General features: G+C 50.6%; 6 protein-coding genes and 1 non-coding gene across 7 annotated transcripts; 4 read left to right on the top strand and 3 right to left on the bottom strand.

The window, feature by feature from the left end:
• Positions 1–452: 452 nt before the first annotated feature.
• Positions 453–1,091, bottom strand: DPH4 (diphthamide biosynthesis protein 4; the record flags this gene model as incomplete). Its single annotated transcript, XM_033569484.1, has 1 exon — positions 453–1,091. One exon carries the CDS (start codon positions 1,089–1,091, stop codon positions 453–455), a length of 639 nt encoding a protein of 212 aa, XP_033428290.1.
• Positions 1,092–1,706: 615 nt separating this feature from the next.
• CCP1 (peroxidase) lies at positions 1,707–2,893 on the bottom strand (the record flags this gene model as incomplete). Its single annotated transcript, XM_033569483.1, has 2 exons — positions 1,707–2,450; positions 2,540–2,893. The coding sequence occupies 2 exons, from the start codon at positions 2,891–2,893 to the stop codon at positions 1,707–1,709; spliced, it is 1,098 nt and encodes a 365-aa protein (XP_033428289.1).
• Positions 2,894–5,170: 2,277 nt separating this feature from the next.
• On the top strand, positions 5,171–7,282 carry ATNIH1004_004816 (putative GTPase activating protein for Arf; the record flags this gene model as incomplete). The annotated part of the gene is made up of 4 exons (XM_033569482.1): positions 5,171–5,285; positions 5,347–5,363; positions 5,426–5,536; positions 5,600–7,282. 4 exons carry the CDS (start codon positions 5,171–5,173, stop codon positions 7,280–7,282), a joined length of 1,926 nt encoding a protein of 641 aa, XP_033428288.1.
• A 521-nt stretch (positions 7,283–7,803) lies between these two features.
• gpi10 (putative glycosylphosphatidylinositol-alpha 1,2 mannosyltransferase) lies at positions 7,804–10,031 on the bottom strand (the record flags this gene model as incomplete). Its single annotated transcript, XM_033569481.1, has 6 exons — positions 7,804–7,926; positions 7,983–9,024; positions 9,078–9,224; positions 9,290–9,468; positions 9,520–9,750; positions 9,822–10,031. The coding sequence occupies 6 exons, from the start codon at positions 10,029–10,031 to the stop codon at positions 7,804–7,806; spliced, it is 1,932 nt and encodes a 643-aa protein (XP_033428287.1).
• A 445-nt stretch (positions 10,032–10,476) lies between these two features.
• Positions 10,477–11,968, top strand: car2 (ornithine-oxo-acid transaminase; the record flags this gene model as incomplete). The annotated part of the gene is made up of 3 exons (XM_033569480.1): positions 10,477–10,941; positions 11,015–11,716; positions 11,783–11,968. 3 exons carry the CDS (start codon positions 10,477–10,479, stop codon positions 11,966–11,968), a joined length of 1,353 nt encoding a protein of 450 aa, XP_033428286.1.
• A 1,720-nt stretch (positions 11,969–13,688) lies between these two features.
• ATNIH1004_004813 (ATP-binding cassette transporter YOR1) lies at positions 13,689–17,968 on the top strand (the record flags this gene model as incomplete). The annotated part of the gene is made up of 3 exons (XM_033569479.1): positions 13,689–13,931; positions 13,987–16,545; positions 16,634–17,968. 3 exons carry the CDS (start codon positions 13,689–13,691, stop codon positions 17,966–17,968), a joined length of 4,137 nt encoding a protein of 1,378 aa, XP_033428285.1.
• Positions 17,969–18,681: 713 nt separating this feature from the next.
• ATNIH1004_004812 lies at positions 18,682–18,752 on the top strand. Its single transcript has one exon. It is a non-coding gene; the product is annotated as a tRNA-Gly (tRNA).
• Positions 18,753–18,831: the final 79 nt, after the last annotated feature.

Raw genomic sequence — 18,831 nt, 5'->3', positions numbered from 1 at the left:
TGAAACCTTATTCCTACAGCAGTATGAGCTAGGCTCTAGAAATATATACATATGTAATTATACCCGAGTTTTGTATAGACCCTTTCGCGCCTATAGCCTGCGACACATGTAGTCATGGGCAGGAAATACACCCCGTTGTATCATGTAGTTGACACACATGTTGTAGCTCATCCAGGTGTTTCCGGCAATAACCTCCATGCAATGAACTTTCAACCTGGAGCGTTCAATGAGAGCATAGTTGCAGAGACCCCATTCAAGACATCATTGTCTATCATTCCCCCGTAAAAGACATATCCGGTGGTCATAATTGTGGCTGGGCCGCGACCACAATCACCTCAGGACGCGATAAAACGTGAGTCCAGCCAGGTGGCCGGAGAAGCGACGTAAGGAGAGATCGCCTACAGGACATGATAATTTGGCCCACGAAGACAGAAAACAAGCCAGACGCCCATTCAAGTCTTCTTCTCCTCTTCCCCATAACCACCATTATCACCGTCCTCCACCGCGAACAGAATCTTCGTCCACAGGCTGCAGCCCCGACACCCGATGACAATATCGCCATGTTCAGACTCTCTAGCAAGGTCGTCCTCCGTCACCTGAAACCCTCTCTCATCACCACATCGACAGCCACGATACCAGATGGCGCCGCTCATCTGCCCCTCCTCCTTCGCTGCATTGTCTCCATCGTCAAAGACGAGATCCTCAAGATCGACGACCTCCAATCCCGTATGAAAAACAGTCCCAGTGCTCTCACACTCAGAGATTTTCGACCGATCCAAACGAAGACATCGATCGTATTCCGCACGTAACCGAGGATCAGACAGTGTCTTGTAGGCGGCTGTGATCTCGTCGATCGTGTAAATCCTACCACTCGCGTGCGAGGAATCGAAAGTAGAGGAAGGACTACTTGGTCGGGTCACCTGAATATGAGCGTCCTTTGCGACCATAGATGCCTTGTCAGGATGGTGTTTCAGGAGGGCTTTGTGATAGGCGATTTTGAGTTGTTGCTTCGATAGGGCTGTTGGGGTCCCTGTGAAGGGAAGATTGAGGATCTCGTAGTGATCGTGTGCGAGGGCCTGTGACCTGGTCATGGCAATGTAGGATTTTTTTCCTTTTCCCTGTCCTGTCCCTCTTGTAGTGATGGCTCAGGGAGATGGGTTAATCTCATTCGGAATCGAGATCGAGTACACCGTATTTTCATTCAAGGCCGGATCCGTGTTCGTGACACCAGGGAGTTGGAAGTGGGTTTCGAATTCTTCTGTGGGCGAAGTCGTGGAAGTATCGGAGATTGCGGAGTCGCATTCTTGGTCGCCGCCACCACTCTGATAACTGCTACTGCTTTCCAACCACGACACTCTTATCATCATTTGCTCTGTCAATAGCATGTTTGTGTGAATTATGGCTTTGACGGGTCAATTTGGAGTTTACGGACTACGATCGCCTGCCGATTCTTACAAATTCCCCACCTTCTACTAGGAAGAAGCATTGGAATTATGGTAAGATCTTTTTGTTATAATATAGTGCCAACACCCTTCCACTGTATTTGCCCACAGAATCTTTCTAGTATCTATGGTGTAATAAATATAATAGGAGCATCATTCACAAATGACCAAGAATCTAAATGAGACCATAACCGGATATCAAAACATGAGAAAAATCAAAGTGCTTCACGGCCCTAAGCAAATTATATCAGAACTAATGGATAATTACTCGGAGGGCTTGAACACGAAGCGATCCTCAGGTTTGCTCGTGAAGGGAACACCCAGCTCGAGGAGCTTGACGTAAACATCGGAAAAGTCTTTGAAGAACGCATCGCTGTCCTTGGCATAGCGGTCGACGTGCTTCTTGAACTCCTTGTCCTTGATCAGAGCCATGTCGGCGGGAAGCATCATCAAGGTCCCAGTAGTCTTGTCGGTGAACTGGGCGGGGCCATTCCACTTCTTCTGCTGCCACTTCTCATCAACCAAGAGTCGGAAGAACTCGTTGGTGAAGACAGTCGGGCTGAAATTCCAGGGGCCATCATAGCCAGACCGGTCGGTGTGAGCACGGCCCAGAGCGTGGCAACCGATCAGAGCCACAATCTCCTGGTCGTTGAATCCCATGCGGTAGAAGATGTCGCGAATATGCTTGTGTTCCTTGGAGGCATCGGGCAGCCGTCCATCAGGAGTACAAGCAGCCACGTCCCTGTCCTGACGGCCAGGTCTCCAGGGGATGGTAGGGCCACCCAGCTCCTGGACGGCACAAGATCCGGCCAAGGTCCAGAGATCAGAGTAGGTGATCCAAGGGAACTTGGCCTTGGTGGGCTCCAACCAGTCCCTGGCGACCTTCAGACCGGCATTGGCGCCGTGGTCGGACTCGGGGGCATATCTCATGGTGGCGCCATTGCTTCCTCCAGTGCCAGTCTCCTTATCATAGGTACCACTTGCGTGCCATGCCAGTCGAATAAGGACCTAATACAAACAGCAACAACAGTCAGCTTCCCATCACCACGTGGAATTGGCAGGTTTTAGGGTTATAGCCAAGGACGAAGAACACTAACCGGTCCATAGCTGCCATCATCATAGTCGGTCTCGTCGGCAAGGCGACGAGCAATCTCATCGTACACAGCCTGGTAGTCCTTCTGCGAAGGGACAAAGTCCTTGGAGTTGATGGAAGAGTCGCCACCCTTCAGGTAGAAGTATGCTCCAGCACCACCAGCAGCGGCGATACCGGCCCAAAGAAGGCCATTGGAAGACTTGCCCTGACCAGCTTCAGAGGCATAGCCCCGACGGGACGAGGCACGGAAGCCCTGGGAGGGAAGAGCAAAGCGTGTGCTGCGGGCAGCAGGTCGGAAGGAGGTGGCCGGGGTGGAACGAAGGAAGGCCCGGGAGGCAGTTCTAGCAGCGGAGGCCATGGTGAATGGATATAATACAAATGGGATAAGGAAATCAGGAAGTATCTAAAGGAGGGTAGGTGATTACACCGAGGACTGTATACAGTTCGTGGGGGAATGGGAATGGGTAAGACGAGATGCAATGGACTCGAGAAGGAATCACAGACGGATCGATCTGAGGGAGAGTACGCTAGATTGTCTATGAAGGAGTGACAGGTCAAAAGGAAGAGAGGGAAGAGACGGCAAGGGATGATACTACTAGTAATACCATCCATGGCTACGAATTGCGTCTGTTAAGTTACATCGGAAAGACCCTCATTATGCCAGGAACTAGGCACCAATCACGGAGAACAGATTGGCAAGCCCTGGACCCGAGTCTTTTTACTCAGCGTATCTCCGCATTTCCTGGCACTTTCATATTATTAACAGGAACAATTTGTTTGGCAGGGACTCCCGACTACCGCGGCTAGTTGCTGTTAGCATTAAATTCCACCCGGCCAGACTCCTTGCATTTGCATTATCCATCAGATTCCATTAGTTAGTTAGCAAGCAATGGTGACAAAAGCAACTGATCCATCATCAGGTCGAAGACTGCTTCATCCGGAGGATCCATAGTTTTTACAATGGTGACATAACCTCTGCTAAGTCAGGCCTTACGAATACATGGGAATGGTTTCTACGGATTTGCCCAATTCCAAAGCACATCAAACTAGTTGAACTCCCATAAAGTATGTCCGTCGTAAAAATAGTCCTGCCGTTCGATGAAGACGAACACCAGGGTGGAGTAGACGCAGTCCTGCTAAAAACTGTTTGGTTTTGATCTCCCACTGAACGAACAAAAAAAAGTATGCTTCTTGGCCACAGAGAAGGCTAGACGCGCACTGTGTGGTTCTTAAAAGCTGAGCAACTGCGGCATGAAGCAGTGGCTCGCTGAATGTCGAAACTTGTAAGGGTATCCCTTGATACTCAAAGGGACACCGAGATGATGAGACTGTCTATACGTGAAGAGGACGTTGGCATTAAACGACCCGGTTGGGGATGGACGAAGGAAACACGATGAGGAAGAAATAAAGAATTGAGAAAAGCCAGTGTGTCACGTGACAGATACTCGCTTGGTGCCTGTAGCCGCTAGGCCTAAAAGGGAAGAGTGCGGAATGGGAAGGAAAACCATCCCCGAGATAGGAAAGGAAAGACGTTGTTGTATCGATTATTCAGCTTGAGAGAAGAGGTGGAGATGTACTAGGATCATTACAGAGTGCTCTAAGATTAGTACGTATTTAGAGTAGTTATTGAAGGTGGTTGACTACTAAGCGAGTATATGTTGGCGCCTCAGGCATTCAACTCACCCCATCACGTGTCCGCACCAGGGAGTCTGACTATTTCATTCCTTTCACTTTTTTCTTTCCTCTCTCCTTCTCTTTCCCTCTTTACACTTTTCATACCTCACGAACGCATAATCAACCTCCAGTTCCTTTTCTTTCCTATGGGTTGGCAGGTCATATTGGCGTACTAGAATGAAGCAATTTCCGGGCAATTATAAGGCTCTTCTACCGTGCTGGGTTTCTCGAAGCCTTAAAGAGTGCGATGGTGGATGGAGTCACCTGCTGCTCAGACATACCCTCGAAGATGCATACTTGTATTGTAGTGCTAGACCGTAAGCAGGAGAAGAGACTGCACTCGGGGTATATCTCCGTATCCACCTTTCCAGGATTGGCCAGTTCTCTGTAACTACAAGGAAAGAAGAAGGCCATTGTGGAAAGAATTGGCTTGCGAATAGACTAACGGATGGAATGCTTACGCTCTGATCCATGCGAGGCGCCCATGTCGCTCAGAAAGATGCTATTCGGTCTGGATGATGGGATGTCATGCTTCTAGAGCTCAGACCCCAGCACTAGAAGGCGATAATTTGAAAGAAGTTACGTGTAAGCTACAGTAGATGACCACAGAGAGAGAGGTGCAGAAGGACCATTCCAGCTCCAAGACGAGTCCCACCAACCGCTGCTTGTCCCCCACATCCATCCCTTCTCTCTCCTTTTGCTCCATCACTCCCCTCCATTCTTCGTCTTCTGCCATTCAGCCCCCAACGCCTGTTTTCTCTGTAAATATGTTTCCTCTATCGCTCTGAGACGACCTGCGCCCCGTTTCGCATCCGGAAGCTCGGCCCGTCGACCACCAAAATTTTTGGGTTCCCCTGTGGACCGTTATTATACATACGCACCTGCATCTTCTTGATTTGTTCGACTCGACTCGGTTGGACCCTGACAGCAAAGATACGCGTTAAGCGACCCTCTCGTGACCATGGTGATCGGTATCAGCAAACGCCAGCAGTTCCGCAATGAACGGACGTTGCAGGATCTCATCCGGTCGGTTCCTGGCAATGACCGTTGCGCCGATTGTGAAGCCATGAATCCAGGTGAGTAGGACCTCATGGTATCTTTGGATCCCGGATGCTGACGGATTGTGTGTCTGGATAGGTTGGGCCAGCTGGAACGTATGTATATATCAATACCGAATGCAACGATGGTCAGACTGATCGAATGGGATACAATCTAGATGGGCATCTTCCTCTGCATGCGGTGCGCGGCCATTCACCGGAAAATGGGCACCCATATCTCCAAGGTCAAGTCCTTGAGTATGGATAGTTGGACGTCGGAACAGGTCGATGTGAGTTTGTCGCATGAGCAACCGATGTCGGGAAATGGGGGAGTGCTGATAGAAAGCTTGCAGAATATGAAATCGCACGGGAATACCCTCATGAACAAGATCTTCAACCCGCGAAATGTCAAGCCTCCCGTTCCTGCCGATGTTGACGAGGCGGATGCGTGTATGGAACGGTTCATTCGGCAAAAGTACCAACACCGATCCCTAGAGGATGGAAGACCAAAACCGCCCAGTCGTCAAGACTCTTCTCACCGAGACCGGTCCCCAGAAGGGTCTCCTCCTCCCCTGCCGCCTAAGCCTTCCAAACCCTTTGGCTTTGGCCTGCGGTCCGCCTCCTCTGCGACGAATCTGCACCGGATTTCGACCAGCCAGGGTGATGCGCCGTCGCCGCGCTTTCCCAGCGTGGGCTCGCAGGGGATGGGCGCCTCGGTGGGAAACAGGGACAAGGGATCGTTTGAGTCGATGATGGCCACTTTGAGGGACATGGGCTTTCAGAATGAGCGTCGGAATGCAATTGTCCTCCGGGAACTGGACGGCAACCTTGATAAATCGATCGAGACTCTGGTGAGACTGGGAGAAGGAAGCAATCCCACGTCGGGAGTGAGGACACCGTCTCTACCAACCGGGGCGTCAAGCAACCCTTTTGACCAGCTGGACTCCAAGCCCCCCGCGCAGCCTACCGGGCAGTCCTACAATCCCTTCGATATGCCGACTACGCAGCCGCAGCCGCAGCCGCAGCTTCAGCTTCAATCTTCCTCAGTGCAGCAGCCTCTGGAGCAATCCTTCCAGAACCTCCAGGTCTCCCAGCCTTTGTTCCCGCACTCTACGGGAGGACACCCTCCCCAACAACAGACGCCATTCTCACAACCCTACTACCTGCAGTCGGCCACTCCTCCCGCCTCGGCAGCTCTCCAAGGCTCATTTGTCTCATCCCCCCAGCCTTTGGACGGTAGTCACAACCCTTTCTTCCAGCCCGGCGCCCAACCGCAGGTTACACCACCTATCGGCCAGACAAACCCATTCTTCGCGCAAGTTCCGTCAATGCAGCCGCAAGGTCAGGCGGCAGCTGGGGGTGGATCCCCCGGTTTCCCGCCACCTCGACATGCAAACACAATGCCAGCCCTGCCGGCAAGCTCTCCATTTGGCCAGCCTTCCCCGTTCCAATCGCAACCACCGTCACTTCAGGTGCAGCCAGCCCAGCTGTCTCCAAACCCATTCCCGACTATGACTACCCCCGCCACCCCTCAGAGTGCGGGATTTCAAGTGCCGTCGCAATTCGCGCACCAGACGTCCACGCAGCATCTTGTCCCACAGCCCACCGGCCGTCTGAACAAGAACACCATCCTCTCCCTCTACAATGTCTCTCCCGCCCCGAGTATGATTCCAGAGAATCCCCAATTCCAGTCCTCGGCCGGTCTCTATCCGGTCGCCCCGGGGGCTACCTCTCCCTACAGTGCCGCCCCTCTGACGCAGCAATCGGCGGCTGCAGCACGAACCCAATCCTCCATCTCTTCCTTTCCACAAACTGCAGATTCGCAAGCCGGATCCCGAAACCCCTTCGTGTCTACAGTACCTGGACCCGGCGCGGCACCTGCTCCGCAGCAACAGGGTCTCACCGTGCCGGCGCCCCCGACAGCGATGGGCGCCGCAAGATCCCACATGAGCCAGCAGAGTGTCGATATCAGCGGCTTTCAGAACGGACGACACAGTCCGGATGCGTTTGCCAATCTGAGCGCGCGGTACGGCTAAAGGATATTTTTCTCTATTCTGCTTTTTATTTCACCTGATTTTGGTCATCTCCTTGGTTTTGTTCAGGAAATGTGTATTTACCGAGTGTTGCATAACTGGCTGGCGTTGTGGATAGGAAGATTGATTGGGTTCTAAGTTGGGCGTAGCATTTGGTCTCGATAGAATGGAGTATATAGTCTTTGTTCAATCCATAGTAAGATCAATGGTATACATACGCACACATACACACATGCATATATTCAATTCAATTCCTAGGTTCCAATCAAGATGAAATAACCACCAATCAGAAGTAGGTGTCTAGCTAATTGAGATGGCAAGTAATTAACCACCAGATCGAATAACAATACCAAGCATAAGCGCCTTTGGCTAGGAATAAGGAGGAAAGAAGGAAAAATCAAGACCAATATTCCAGATCATCTATTCTAGATTTCTTCTTTTTCCAACCCGACCAATTCAACCAAGAGGGATATCTAGACGAGGTATCCAACCACGAGGGAAGAGGAATACCCAACCAGGTACGTCTACGACGTTCCCAGGGCCATGACCACGACGACTGGGTCGACGTCGTCCACAGCCGCGATGGCGACCATTTCCACATGAATGACAACAACGGGGAAGAGGAGGAAGATTCCCGTTTCCAGGATCTAATGATACGATCGAAGTGACGATCACGAGACTCGAGGTCTCGTTTCCGCTTGACGGAACGCCATGCTTGCTGCTCGGTTGCATCGAGACACCAGACGACGATGTCGCCGCGACGACGCCAGTCGTCGTGCCAGGCGGAGTTGAAAGTTCGATGGCATTCGGCGTACGAGGAGCTCCGCAGGAGGGGTTTCAGGGTTGGTTCGAGCTGGGCGAAGAAGACGAGGTAGTCGGGCCAGTCGTGGGGGAATTTCTGTTGGTATCCGGAGGCGGTGATGATGGATTTCGAGGACGGATTAGTGGTCATTGTTATGTATGAGGGTTTTCGGGGAACGTGGCGCAAGCCGCCCCCCATGTGGGTGCGGAGGAACTGGCCCGCTTGGTCGTAGAATTGATCAGCTTCATCGACGTAGACGGCCTTTTGGCTGTCGGTGAGATCGACGGGCGGGTTGCAGGAAAGAGCCCAAGCGCGGAGGTTGGGGTATACGAGGTGGGAGCGCCACGGGGTGCTATGGCAGGGCATGAGGAATCCCGCGGTGATGCCGTGGTCAGGATTGTGGGATTGGTGTTGTTCTCGGAGGTAGGAGAGAACTTCGACGGTTCCGGAAGCGTGGTAGAGAGTGGTGTAAAGGGCGATGACAAAGTTGGCTAGCAGCAGGAAGACGAGGGTGAGTCTGCGCGGTGTGTATGATCCGCTCGAACGGGCGACTGCCGGAAGGAAGAAGTTCACCAGAGTTGGAGCTGTCAACACATGCAGGGAAGGCAGTAATGGGTAGATAAACCGCACTTCCTTATGGGATATCAGGGACAGAGTCAGCGGCATGACCAGACAGATGGCTCCAAGTTGGACCTGCATTGACGCCTGCCCGCCGTTGGACTGCCGACGAGTTAGCGCGCGATATAAGCCGATCGCAGTGAATGGTAGCGCGGTCGTCAGCAGTAGCGGATAACCCTGGGAGACGTAATAGTGCCAGTCGTTCTTCCCATAGAAGACCGACAAGGACTGCACAATGTTGAAGTAGAGGAACCGGAGGGGTGGAAATGCCCACACCCCGTAGAAGAGGCGATCCAGCAAAGTCGAAGAGAAAAGGACCGTCGATCTGAGGCTGTGAGTATATGGATGGACTGAGAATGGCTTCCCAAGTCGACTTACCCGCAAATCAAGACCTCACGAGCCAGAACCTTCCTTGTAGCCCAGGAGCTGCGGAACCATGCGACACTGGCTAGAGTCGCCCAGATCAGGATGTTAGTTGGGCGCAGGATACACGCAAGAGCTGCGAGACAGAGACACTGGCGCAATCTAAGCCGGGGAATGTCAGATAATCTGCCCTAATAACCATCTACGATTCCAGCGTCAATTCATACCTAATGAGAGCCCAGTCACGGTCACCCTTTCTTGCGCTGTCCCTAGGTCGGGGTCTTGAAGTTGACCATTCCCATGGCCACAGACAAAGTCCGACAATCGTGATGGTGTTTTCGAGGCAATTAGACAGCGTCCTGGTCGAGCAGAACCACTGCCAGGGACTAACCACAGTCAAGGCAAGCTGTCGTTTCCATCAGCTAGAGGTCGACCATCATACGTTCCCTCCACATACCGCGGCCCACGCTTCACGGCTCCGATATCCGTATACCAAACCCGCCAGTCTCCATGTATAGAAATCCCCGACCGCAGCGATGACGGCCTGCGTCACCTTCGGAGCGGCAATGAGGAGATCCGCCCGCGTAGCGGCGGAGAGATGAAGAACCTGTGCAGCGAGATCGGTGGTCGAATAGACAGCCGAAAAAAGTAGAGGATGGATCGAGGACCTCAGATGGTGTTTCCACTCCTACACACCGACATTATCAGTAATGTTGAATCCCACAACCGTGGATTAACAAAGCCATGGGATGGACCGACCCAGGTAATCCAGGCACCCTGGGACTCCCCAAAAGCCACGTGCCAAGCAGGTTCCAGCGACTGGAAGAATTCATCGGGCTGGAAAAAAGTCCTCAGGGACAGAGCATTCGCCAGACGAAAGGCAACAAGAGCGAGGAAGACGCGGAGAGCGGAGGGTGGCCTGAGGCTACGCGACCGCGGAGACGCGCCGGACGAGGAATTGCGGTTCATCGTGACAAAACAGACAGTACAGTCAAACAATCCGTCTCCAGCCAACCAACCGTCTAGAGGGAATCATGGAGAGAGACGAAGTGGAGGTCCCTGTGTAATGCGCTCGGCGTCAGTGGACAACAGCAGCGGCTCCAAGAATTGAGTGGATTCACTCCGCCGTCACCATCACGGCTAGACCTGCACTTAGAGGTTCATCGCAGAATCGCGGCTAGACTTGCGCTTAGGGGTCAAATGCTTACCCTTGGTTTGACATTCTTCTTCACGGAGTTGTGGTTATAAAGATCGAGTTTTCTCCCCCTTCTGGTTTTCTGGTTTTCTTTCTTGTTTGTGAGAAACTGTCTTGATTCTGTCCAGCTTAGTCCAATAGCGTTCTCTGTTTTTCTATCTACCTTGTCATTGCTTTTCCCCACTATCTACATTCTACCTATCTATATTCTTTCCCACCATGGCGTCCAACGGTACCAGTGCGTACCATGCTTCCTCCACCCAGGAGGCCATCCAGGCTGAGAAGGACTTCGCTGCTCATAACTACCATCCACTTCCTGTCGTCTTTGCTCGTGCTCAGGGTACCTCCGTGTGGGATCCCGAGGGTCGTCACTATCTCGACTTCCTCTCCGCGTACTCTGCCGTCAACCAGGGTCACTGTCATCCCAAATTGGTGGCTGCCCTGGTTGATCAGGCTTCGCGGCTGACTCTGAGCTCGCGTGCCTTCTACAATGATGTCTTCCCGCGCTTCGCTCAGTTTGTGACGGAGTACTTTGGATTCGACATGGTCCTGCCCATGAACACGGGTGCCGAAGCCGTGGAAACGGGCATCAAAATCGCTCGTAAGTGGGGATATAAAGTAAAGGGCATCCCAGAGAATCAAGCGGTGGTCCTGAGTGCCGAGAACAACTTCCATGGGCGTACTGTAGGTTACTTAAGAAACAGATCCAACCCAATCAAAGGTGAGGGGGGTCGCTAATGCACGCTATCCAATTTAGTTCGCCGCTATTTCCTTGTCATCGGACCCCGAATCTCGTGAAAACTACGGGCCCTACCTGCCAGGGATTGGCTGCACCATCCCCGGAACGGACAATCCCATTACGTACAATGATAAAACTGCCCTGCGGGAGGCCTTTGAAAAGGCGGGCCCCAATCTGGCCGCGTTCCTAGTCGAGCCCATCCAGGGTGAGGCTGGTATTGTCGTCCCCGACGAGGATTATCTGCAGGAGGCGCGGACCCTATGTGACAAGCACAACGTACTGCTGATCTGCGATGAGATCCAAACGGGTATTGCTCGGACGGGTAAGCTGCTCTGTTATGAGTGGAGCGGAATTAAACCGGACCTGGTGCTTCTGGGGAAGGCCATCTCTGGTGGTATGTACCCAGTGTCCTGCGTGTTGGGCCGGAAGGATGTCATGCTCACCGTCGAGCCTGGCACTCACGGGTCGACGTACGGTGGCAACCCCTTGGCGTGCGCGGTGGCCATCCGGGCTCTGGAGGTGATCAAGGAGGAAGGGATGGTCGAGAGGGCCGAGAAGCTGGGCCATATTTTCCGCGATGGCTTGAAAGCTATCAACAACCCGATGATCCAGACCGTGCGTGGCAGGGGTCTGCTAAATGCCATTGTCATCGACGAAACGAAGACAAATGGACATACGGCCTGGGATCTCTGTATGTTGATGAAAGAAAAGGGTCTGCTGGTAAGTTGTAGAATGCCATGATTATCCAACGGTTAAGAGAGGGAAGTGCTAACCTGCGGTGTTCAGGCCAAACCCACTCATCAGAACATCATCCGTCTCGCCCCGCCTCTTGTGATTACGGATGAGGAGATCCAGAAGGCACTGGCGATCATCGAAGAGGCCGCGGCGGAGCTGCCGAATCTCAAAGGTGAGGCCGAGGATAGAGTAATCCCTCCTCCAGAGAAGAAGGTCAAGATTGGCATTGAGAACTAGGGCTACCAAGGCGTGTGGAATGCTTAGGGGTTAACAACCAAGCATGGGAGGGACGGTCAATCTCCAGTCACAGCAATGGCAGAGGTATCTCTTCGCCAAATATGCTGAAGGCAGACCCAGCTCGCCCTAGGGAAACCGTCATCTACTGGACATGATAGCACAACATTTGTGTCCTTGTCCAAGATTGATTCTCCGATATGAGCCTCCTACTTGGAACGAGTGGTGGAATGCCCTTACGAATTACTTGAATACCGTATCTACTGATGAAAAAAAATATTTATTTCATGATTGTTAATGCAACTATCGCACCCCCTTTTTTTTAAAAAAGAGAAGAAAAGAAAAGATAAGTAAAAAAATTAAACACGACAACGGCTGGATTGGTGACGACGACATCCAAGACGAAGAGCAATTGCTCTAGGTCCCTGTTAAAGGCATCTCTGGTATGGCAGTCTCGATCTCTTTTGATAAACTACAGTAGTTATGTAGGTATCTATGCTAAAGCTGTAAAGGATGGAATCGAGCAAATAAGGCCATTTCGAATCCCGTCTCTACCCAGGCACCATTTGTTCTAAAGCCTCTGTTCGTCTCACAATTCCCAAAATATCTCAAAGGCGTTTACACCAGAACGTACAATTGTTTTAGACAGCTCACCGCTTGCTCTCGATGTTGGAATACGGTTATTTCAGTGCGGCACAATAGGTCCTTCTTTATTTCTACCGAGACTTTTTCCTGATGCTGCTAGGGCTCAGGAGAGTATCTCCAGAAAGTTTACGCCAGGAGACATCAGCTGCTTAGGGCACAGAAGGCAAGAAACTGTGGATAGCCAACCATGCTAATGACTCGCAGCTTTTTTTTAACCGGCCTTGAAAGAGAGAGAAAATACAGTACAGTGCATTGTGGACACCTCCACATGACTGAGATGCTTGTTTTGCGGTCAAGCGGTATCTTGACCTCACATGAATCCCACAAAGTGGATTCAACGTCGCGTTTGTTTTCTTTTTCAGCTCTACCCAGTCTATGCCATTTTCAACAAAAAAGATGGTGGAAACGTTCTGCCAAATCGCTTAAGGACTGAACTGCCAAGACAGTCGACTCTGCATTCTATTGATGATCGGCGTCGATCATTGCATGACGAGAACAGGTGGGCCTGTCTACCTCGTAAACCGCAGACTGCAAGGACCAGCCAATGATCTATCCATCCAAAGGAGTGTAAGTTCCATTCGGATGTCGAGAAGGAGACAACTCATACATCGTGCAGCCTGCCTTTACCCCTCTAGATAGTATCCTCGGTTCCCGTCCCTAGTTGTGGCGATTATCGATTCAATGCATCGTATCGAAGCATCATTCCATTCCTTCAAAGCAAGGAGTTGAGGGGAATACTCAGGCCCGCTGTCCTCTCGGGCGCCCCAGATCGGGGAGACCCAAGGGGCTCATTACTTGTCACTAACCCGACCATGTGCCGTCCATCCCTTCCTGTCTAATCTCATCTATCCCTGTCGTGAGGACCACACCAGCCCTTCTTCGTCCATCACAATCTGCCGAAGAGGGACGAAAGCACTCTTTGGGGTTGTTGTGTTAGTCTATTCACAAGAAATCGGTCTAGAAGCATTTCAATTTGTGACTGTATCAGCCATCATCGTTCTTCAGCTCTTTTCTCGAAGCCAGCCACCCGCCCCCCTTGCAATGTCTCATGGCAATACCTGAGCCTTTTTTTAGAAAAATGACTCAAAATCCTAAAGACAAGTCGGCCATCCCTGTGGTCGATGAGAAGGGTGAGACTCAATTGAAGTCCCCACAACGTGATACCACAAGAAAGGGGTATCGAGTTTCAAAATGGCCGAGTCTAAATCCGTTGCGGCTGCAGAAGGTTCCTCCCGTGCCGGAGGCAAGGATGGAGAGTCGAGAGTATGGCGCCAATATCCTCAGTCGCCTGTTATTTCGATGGATGGCACCATTCATGAAGGTTAGCCGTGGCCTTAACGTTCGAACGCAACCATCATTCTTACGAAATTATCTAGGCCGGCTACCTCCGAGATTTGGAAATTCAAGATATCTGGAAGGTCAATCCGAATAGGTCCGTTGACATTTTGTCAAGCCAGCTTGGGGCCAACTTGGAACGGCGGCTAAAACATGGAGACAAGAGACCTTTGTTGTGGGCCATATATGAGACCTTTAAGAGGGATTTCTGGCTTGGCGCCATAGGCCAGACCCTTGGTACCGTTATCATTGTGCTATCCCCTCTTGTCGTCAGACATCTGATCTCATTTGCAATGGAAGCATATGCTTCCCGACACGGCGGCCAACCTGCTCCCAATGTAGGGCCAGGAGTGGGCTACGCACTGGCCATCTTTTTTATGCAACTGATACGAGCCCTGTGTATGAGTCAGTCGTTCTACAAGGGAGCACTGCTCGGTGGTCAAGTCAAGGCGGCACTTATCTCACATATTTTCTCCAAGACGATGAAGCTATCAGAGCGAGCAAGAGCAGATGGGCGGTTTTCCGGAGGGCAAAAGGAAGAGCCAAAGCAGGGAAAGAAACGGGGACAGAGATCCAAAGTCGAAGACGAAGCTGCTGGCTGGAATAACGGTCGCATCACGATGTTGATGGGAGTTGATGCGGACCGAATTGATAGAGCCTGCGGCACGATTCATATGCTCTGGGCTACACCCATAGCCTTAGTCATTGGTCTTGTGGTCTTGATAATGACTATTGGGTACAGTGCACTTTCTGGGTACGCATTCATGCTCATTGCAGTAGCTGTACTGGCGTACGTTGTGCGCTGTCTTATAAATCTTCGGATTGCAGTCAACAAGATCACTGACAGGCGAGTGTCCTTGACCCAAGAGATAGTGCATAACGTAAGATTCGTCAAAATTTTTGGGTGGGAGAATTTCTTCATAGAAAGACTCCAGAAAATCCGACAAACGGAAATGCACTCTCTTCATAAACTCCTGGCCGTCCGGCATGTTGTCATTGCTAGTTTCATATGCATGTCTACTTTGGCAGCGATGCTGTCTTTCACCACTTACGCTTTTTCAGGCCACGGCGTCTCTCCAGATAGCATATTCGCTTCCCTTACAGCTTTTAATGCACTCCGAGCGCCGCTGAGCATGATGAATTTGGCGATTAACACCACGACCGATGCGTGGACGGCTTTGAATAGGCTTCAGGACTTTTTCAAAGCAGAGGAGAAAGAGGATTACGTCGAGTGGGACATGGACATGCAAAACGCCGTACAGATGAACCATGCATCTTTCACCTGGGAGCAAATACCATCATCGAGTTCTGGGCAACAGGGCTCTAGCCAAAAGTCTGGTCGGACGTCCGGAAAGGGGTGGAGTGCTCACAATGCCGAGAAGGACGAAGAACAACCCCCCTTCCAGATCACCGACATTGATCTGGAAATCGGTCGTGATGAGTTGATTGCCGTGATTGGCACGGTTGGAAGCGGCAAGAGCTCATTGCTAGAAGCATTAGCGGGCGAGATGCGATTAACTTCTGGTAGAGTCCATATGGGTATGACTCGGGCGTTCTGCCCACAATACGCCTGGATTCAGAATACCTCCGTCCGGGATAATATTTTGTTTGGCCATGGATTTGACGAAAAAAGGTATAATCAAGTCATCGATGCGTGTGCTCTCCAGTCAGACCTGGCCATATTCCCAGATGGTGATCAGACAGAAATTGGTGAGCGTGGAATCACTATATCTGGGGGGCAAAAGCAGCGCCTGAATATTGCCCGAGCCATCTATTCAAATTCAGGGATTGTTCTTATGGATGACCCTCTGTCTGCAGTTGATGCTCATGTGGGACGACAGATTATGGACAAGGCAATTTGCGGACTCCTGAAAGGCCGATGCCGGGTGTTGGCGACTCACCAGCTTCATGTGCTTGGCCGTTGTGACCGAATTATTGTCATGGATCACGGACGTATACATGCAGTCGACACTTTCGAGAAACTCATGCGAACGAGCGCTGTCTTTCAGGCCCTGATGTCGAACATATCTCAGCAAGAGACGTCGGATACGGAGACCCCCAATCAGCGCGACGATATACAATTAAAAGAGGAGAACATGAGCAACAGGCCGACAGGTGCTGCCCTGATGCAATCGGAAGAGCGAGCAATAAATCCAATAGGATGGGATGTCTGGAAAGCATACATTTTAGCGACTGGATCTTTCCTTAACCCCATTCTCTATTTATTTCTGACACTACTTGTCAACGGTACACTACTTATGAATGGCTTGTGGTTGTCGTTCTGGACGTCCGACAAATATCCTAGTCTGGGGACGGGGGGATATTTGGGCATATATGCTGTCCTCTGCTGTTTCCAGTTTGCTGTCGTTTATCTGTATTCGTTTCAAATTACGTATTCTTCTTCCAATGCCGGTAAAACGATGCTTCATCAGGCTTTGCATCGTGTTTTGCGAGCGCCGATGTCTTTCTTCGACACCACGCCTCTAGGCCGCATCACTAATCGCTTCTCGAAGGACGTCCAAGTGTTGGACAGCGATCTTGGAGACGCGCTACGAATGTTTACAATGATGTCCTCCATGGCCATCTCTATTCTCGCGCTGGTTGTCGCGTACTTCTACTATGCAAGCACTCTTTCTTATTCATCATGCCATTCCCTATCATGTTCGCGGTACTAACCGTCGCCTCCAGTTTGCCATAGCAATACCGCCAGTATTTGCCATGTTGTTCATGGTCGCAGGCTATTATAGGGGGTCTGCTCGAAGCCTAAAACGGCATGAAGCGGTCCTTCGCTCGGGTGTCTTTGCACGATTTGGAGAAGCCATCACAGGCACCACATGTATTCGAGCATACAACAGAGAAGATCACTTCCGGCATACCATTCACAATGCCATCGACTCCATGAACGGCGCACACTTCCTGACTTATGCCAACCAAGGATGGCTTGTAGTCCACGTGGAAATGGTCGGCTCCCTGTTGGTTTTAGCGTGTGGCATCCTCGTGGTGACCAATAGATTTGGCGTTAGTCCCAGTACAGCAGGCATGATACTGTCTCTCATGGTGGGTGTAACGCAGAATTTCCAATTCTGCGTTCGAGAGTTCGCCAACATGGAGAACTGCATGAATTCGGTCGAGCGGATGCACCATTATGCTAGCAGCCTCGACCAAGAAGCACCTCTGAATTTAGATCAAGTCCCACCCAACTGGCCTGAGAAAGGCCGTATTGTCTTCGACGACGTACAAATGCGGTATCGAGATGGCATGCCGTTGGTACTTAAGGGACTCACGATGGAGGTGCAATGTGGCGAACGCATCGGGATCGTGGGAAGAACCGGTGCAGGGAAATCAAGTATCATGACAGCTTTGTTCCGGATGACCGAGCTCTCAGGAGGTAGCATCAAAATCGACGATATTGACATCTGTAGAATCGGTCTGCATGACCTTCGCGGTCGCCTCACCATCATCCCGCAGGATCCTGCCCTCTTCCAGGGCACGATCCGCTCAAACTTGGACCCCTTCGGTGAACACACAGATATGGAGCTATGGTCTGCCCTGAGAAAAGCCCATCTAGTGGGTCAGAAATTGCCCAGCGATACCTCCTCTGGCTCCAATAGTGATAGTAATAGCAATGAGAAAGCAGCTAGTGCACCGCAACGCCTACACCTTGACACCGCGGTCGACCAGGACGGGCTAAATTTCTCTCAGGGCCAACGACAGCTTTTGGCTCTCGCACGAGCTCTGGTGCGCGATTCCCGCATCATTGTATGTGACGAGGCGACTTCATCGGTTGATTTCGAGACAGACGAACGCGTCCAGGAGACTATGGCCCGTGGGTTCCAGGGCAAGACTCTCCTGTGTATTGCTCATCGGCTACGGACGATCATCCATTACGATCGCATTTGCGTGATGGATAGGGGTGAAATCGCCGAGATGGATACTCCGCTCAGGCTGTGGGAGCGTCCCAACAGTATCTTCCGGGGGATGTGTGACCAAAGTGGTATTACCAAGGATGATTTGGTTAGATAGAGTCGCTGCTGGCCTACGTACAAGTCATGATTGAAAGAGTTACGATAGATGTATAGATTGCCAGGTAGAAATGGAATGATAACAGAATGTCGAATCCACATCCAGAAGGTCTACATGATGATTCCTATAGACCATTTAGCATCGTAGATTCTTATTTCATTGATGAAGCGCTTGTATATAAATGCTTCACTAGTTAGTCTGTAATATGGTATTGAATGATTAATTAACTACCAAGCACTTCCTAGATAGGACTTTCTTCTATAAAGGGATTTCAATGCAGATAATACTCCAACAACTATTGGTTTGTTTTCATAAATGACCAGAGTGAATATTGTTGGGTAATATGTAAAAGTTAGCCCATGTTTGGAAGACAATCACTATTCTCATATATTCACAGAAAACACATACACAAAAATTCCTACATTGTCGTCAAGTACTCTCTATTACAACCTATATATAAGGGACTTATCAACAAAACTATATACATTTATAACTAGATCTGAGCACCATAAATTTAGTCCTTATCCTCTCCTTCTGATATATAGAGGCTTCCTCTTGTAAGTGTGACACGAGAGTTATATAGCTATATTTAGATAGAAAATGAATATATTAATCAATAGGTTGAGGTACCCGCAGTTGTGTCCTGCATCTAAGTATTTCTGGTTCACATTATCTTAATAAAGAGCGTAAAGGAAGATATCTTCCATCAAGACGCATCATTGGTCTAGTGGTAGAATTCATCGTTGCCATCGATGAGGCCCGTGTTCGATTCACGGATGATGCATCTTTTTTGTTTTGGTCATTCATCCATTCCCTCTACACGTTGCGTTTTATTTTTGATTTTTATTTTTTGACTTTTCATT

Source organism: Aspergillus tanneri (assembly GCF_003426965.1).
Source record: "Aspergillus tanneri strain NIH1004 chromosome Unknown AapTan_3_pilon_pilon_pilon, whole genome shotgun sequence".
NCBI classification, from domain to species: Eukaryota; Fungi; Ascomycota; class Eurotiomycetes; order Eurotiales; family Aspergillaceae; genus Aspergillus; species Aspergillus tanneri.
Note: the sequence above shows the minus strand (reverse complement) of the source record. Positions and strands in the feature narration are given on the sequence as shown.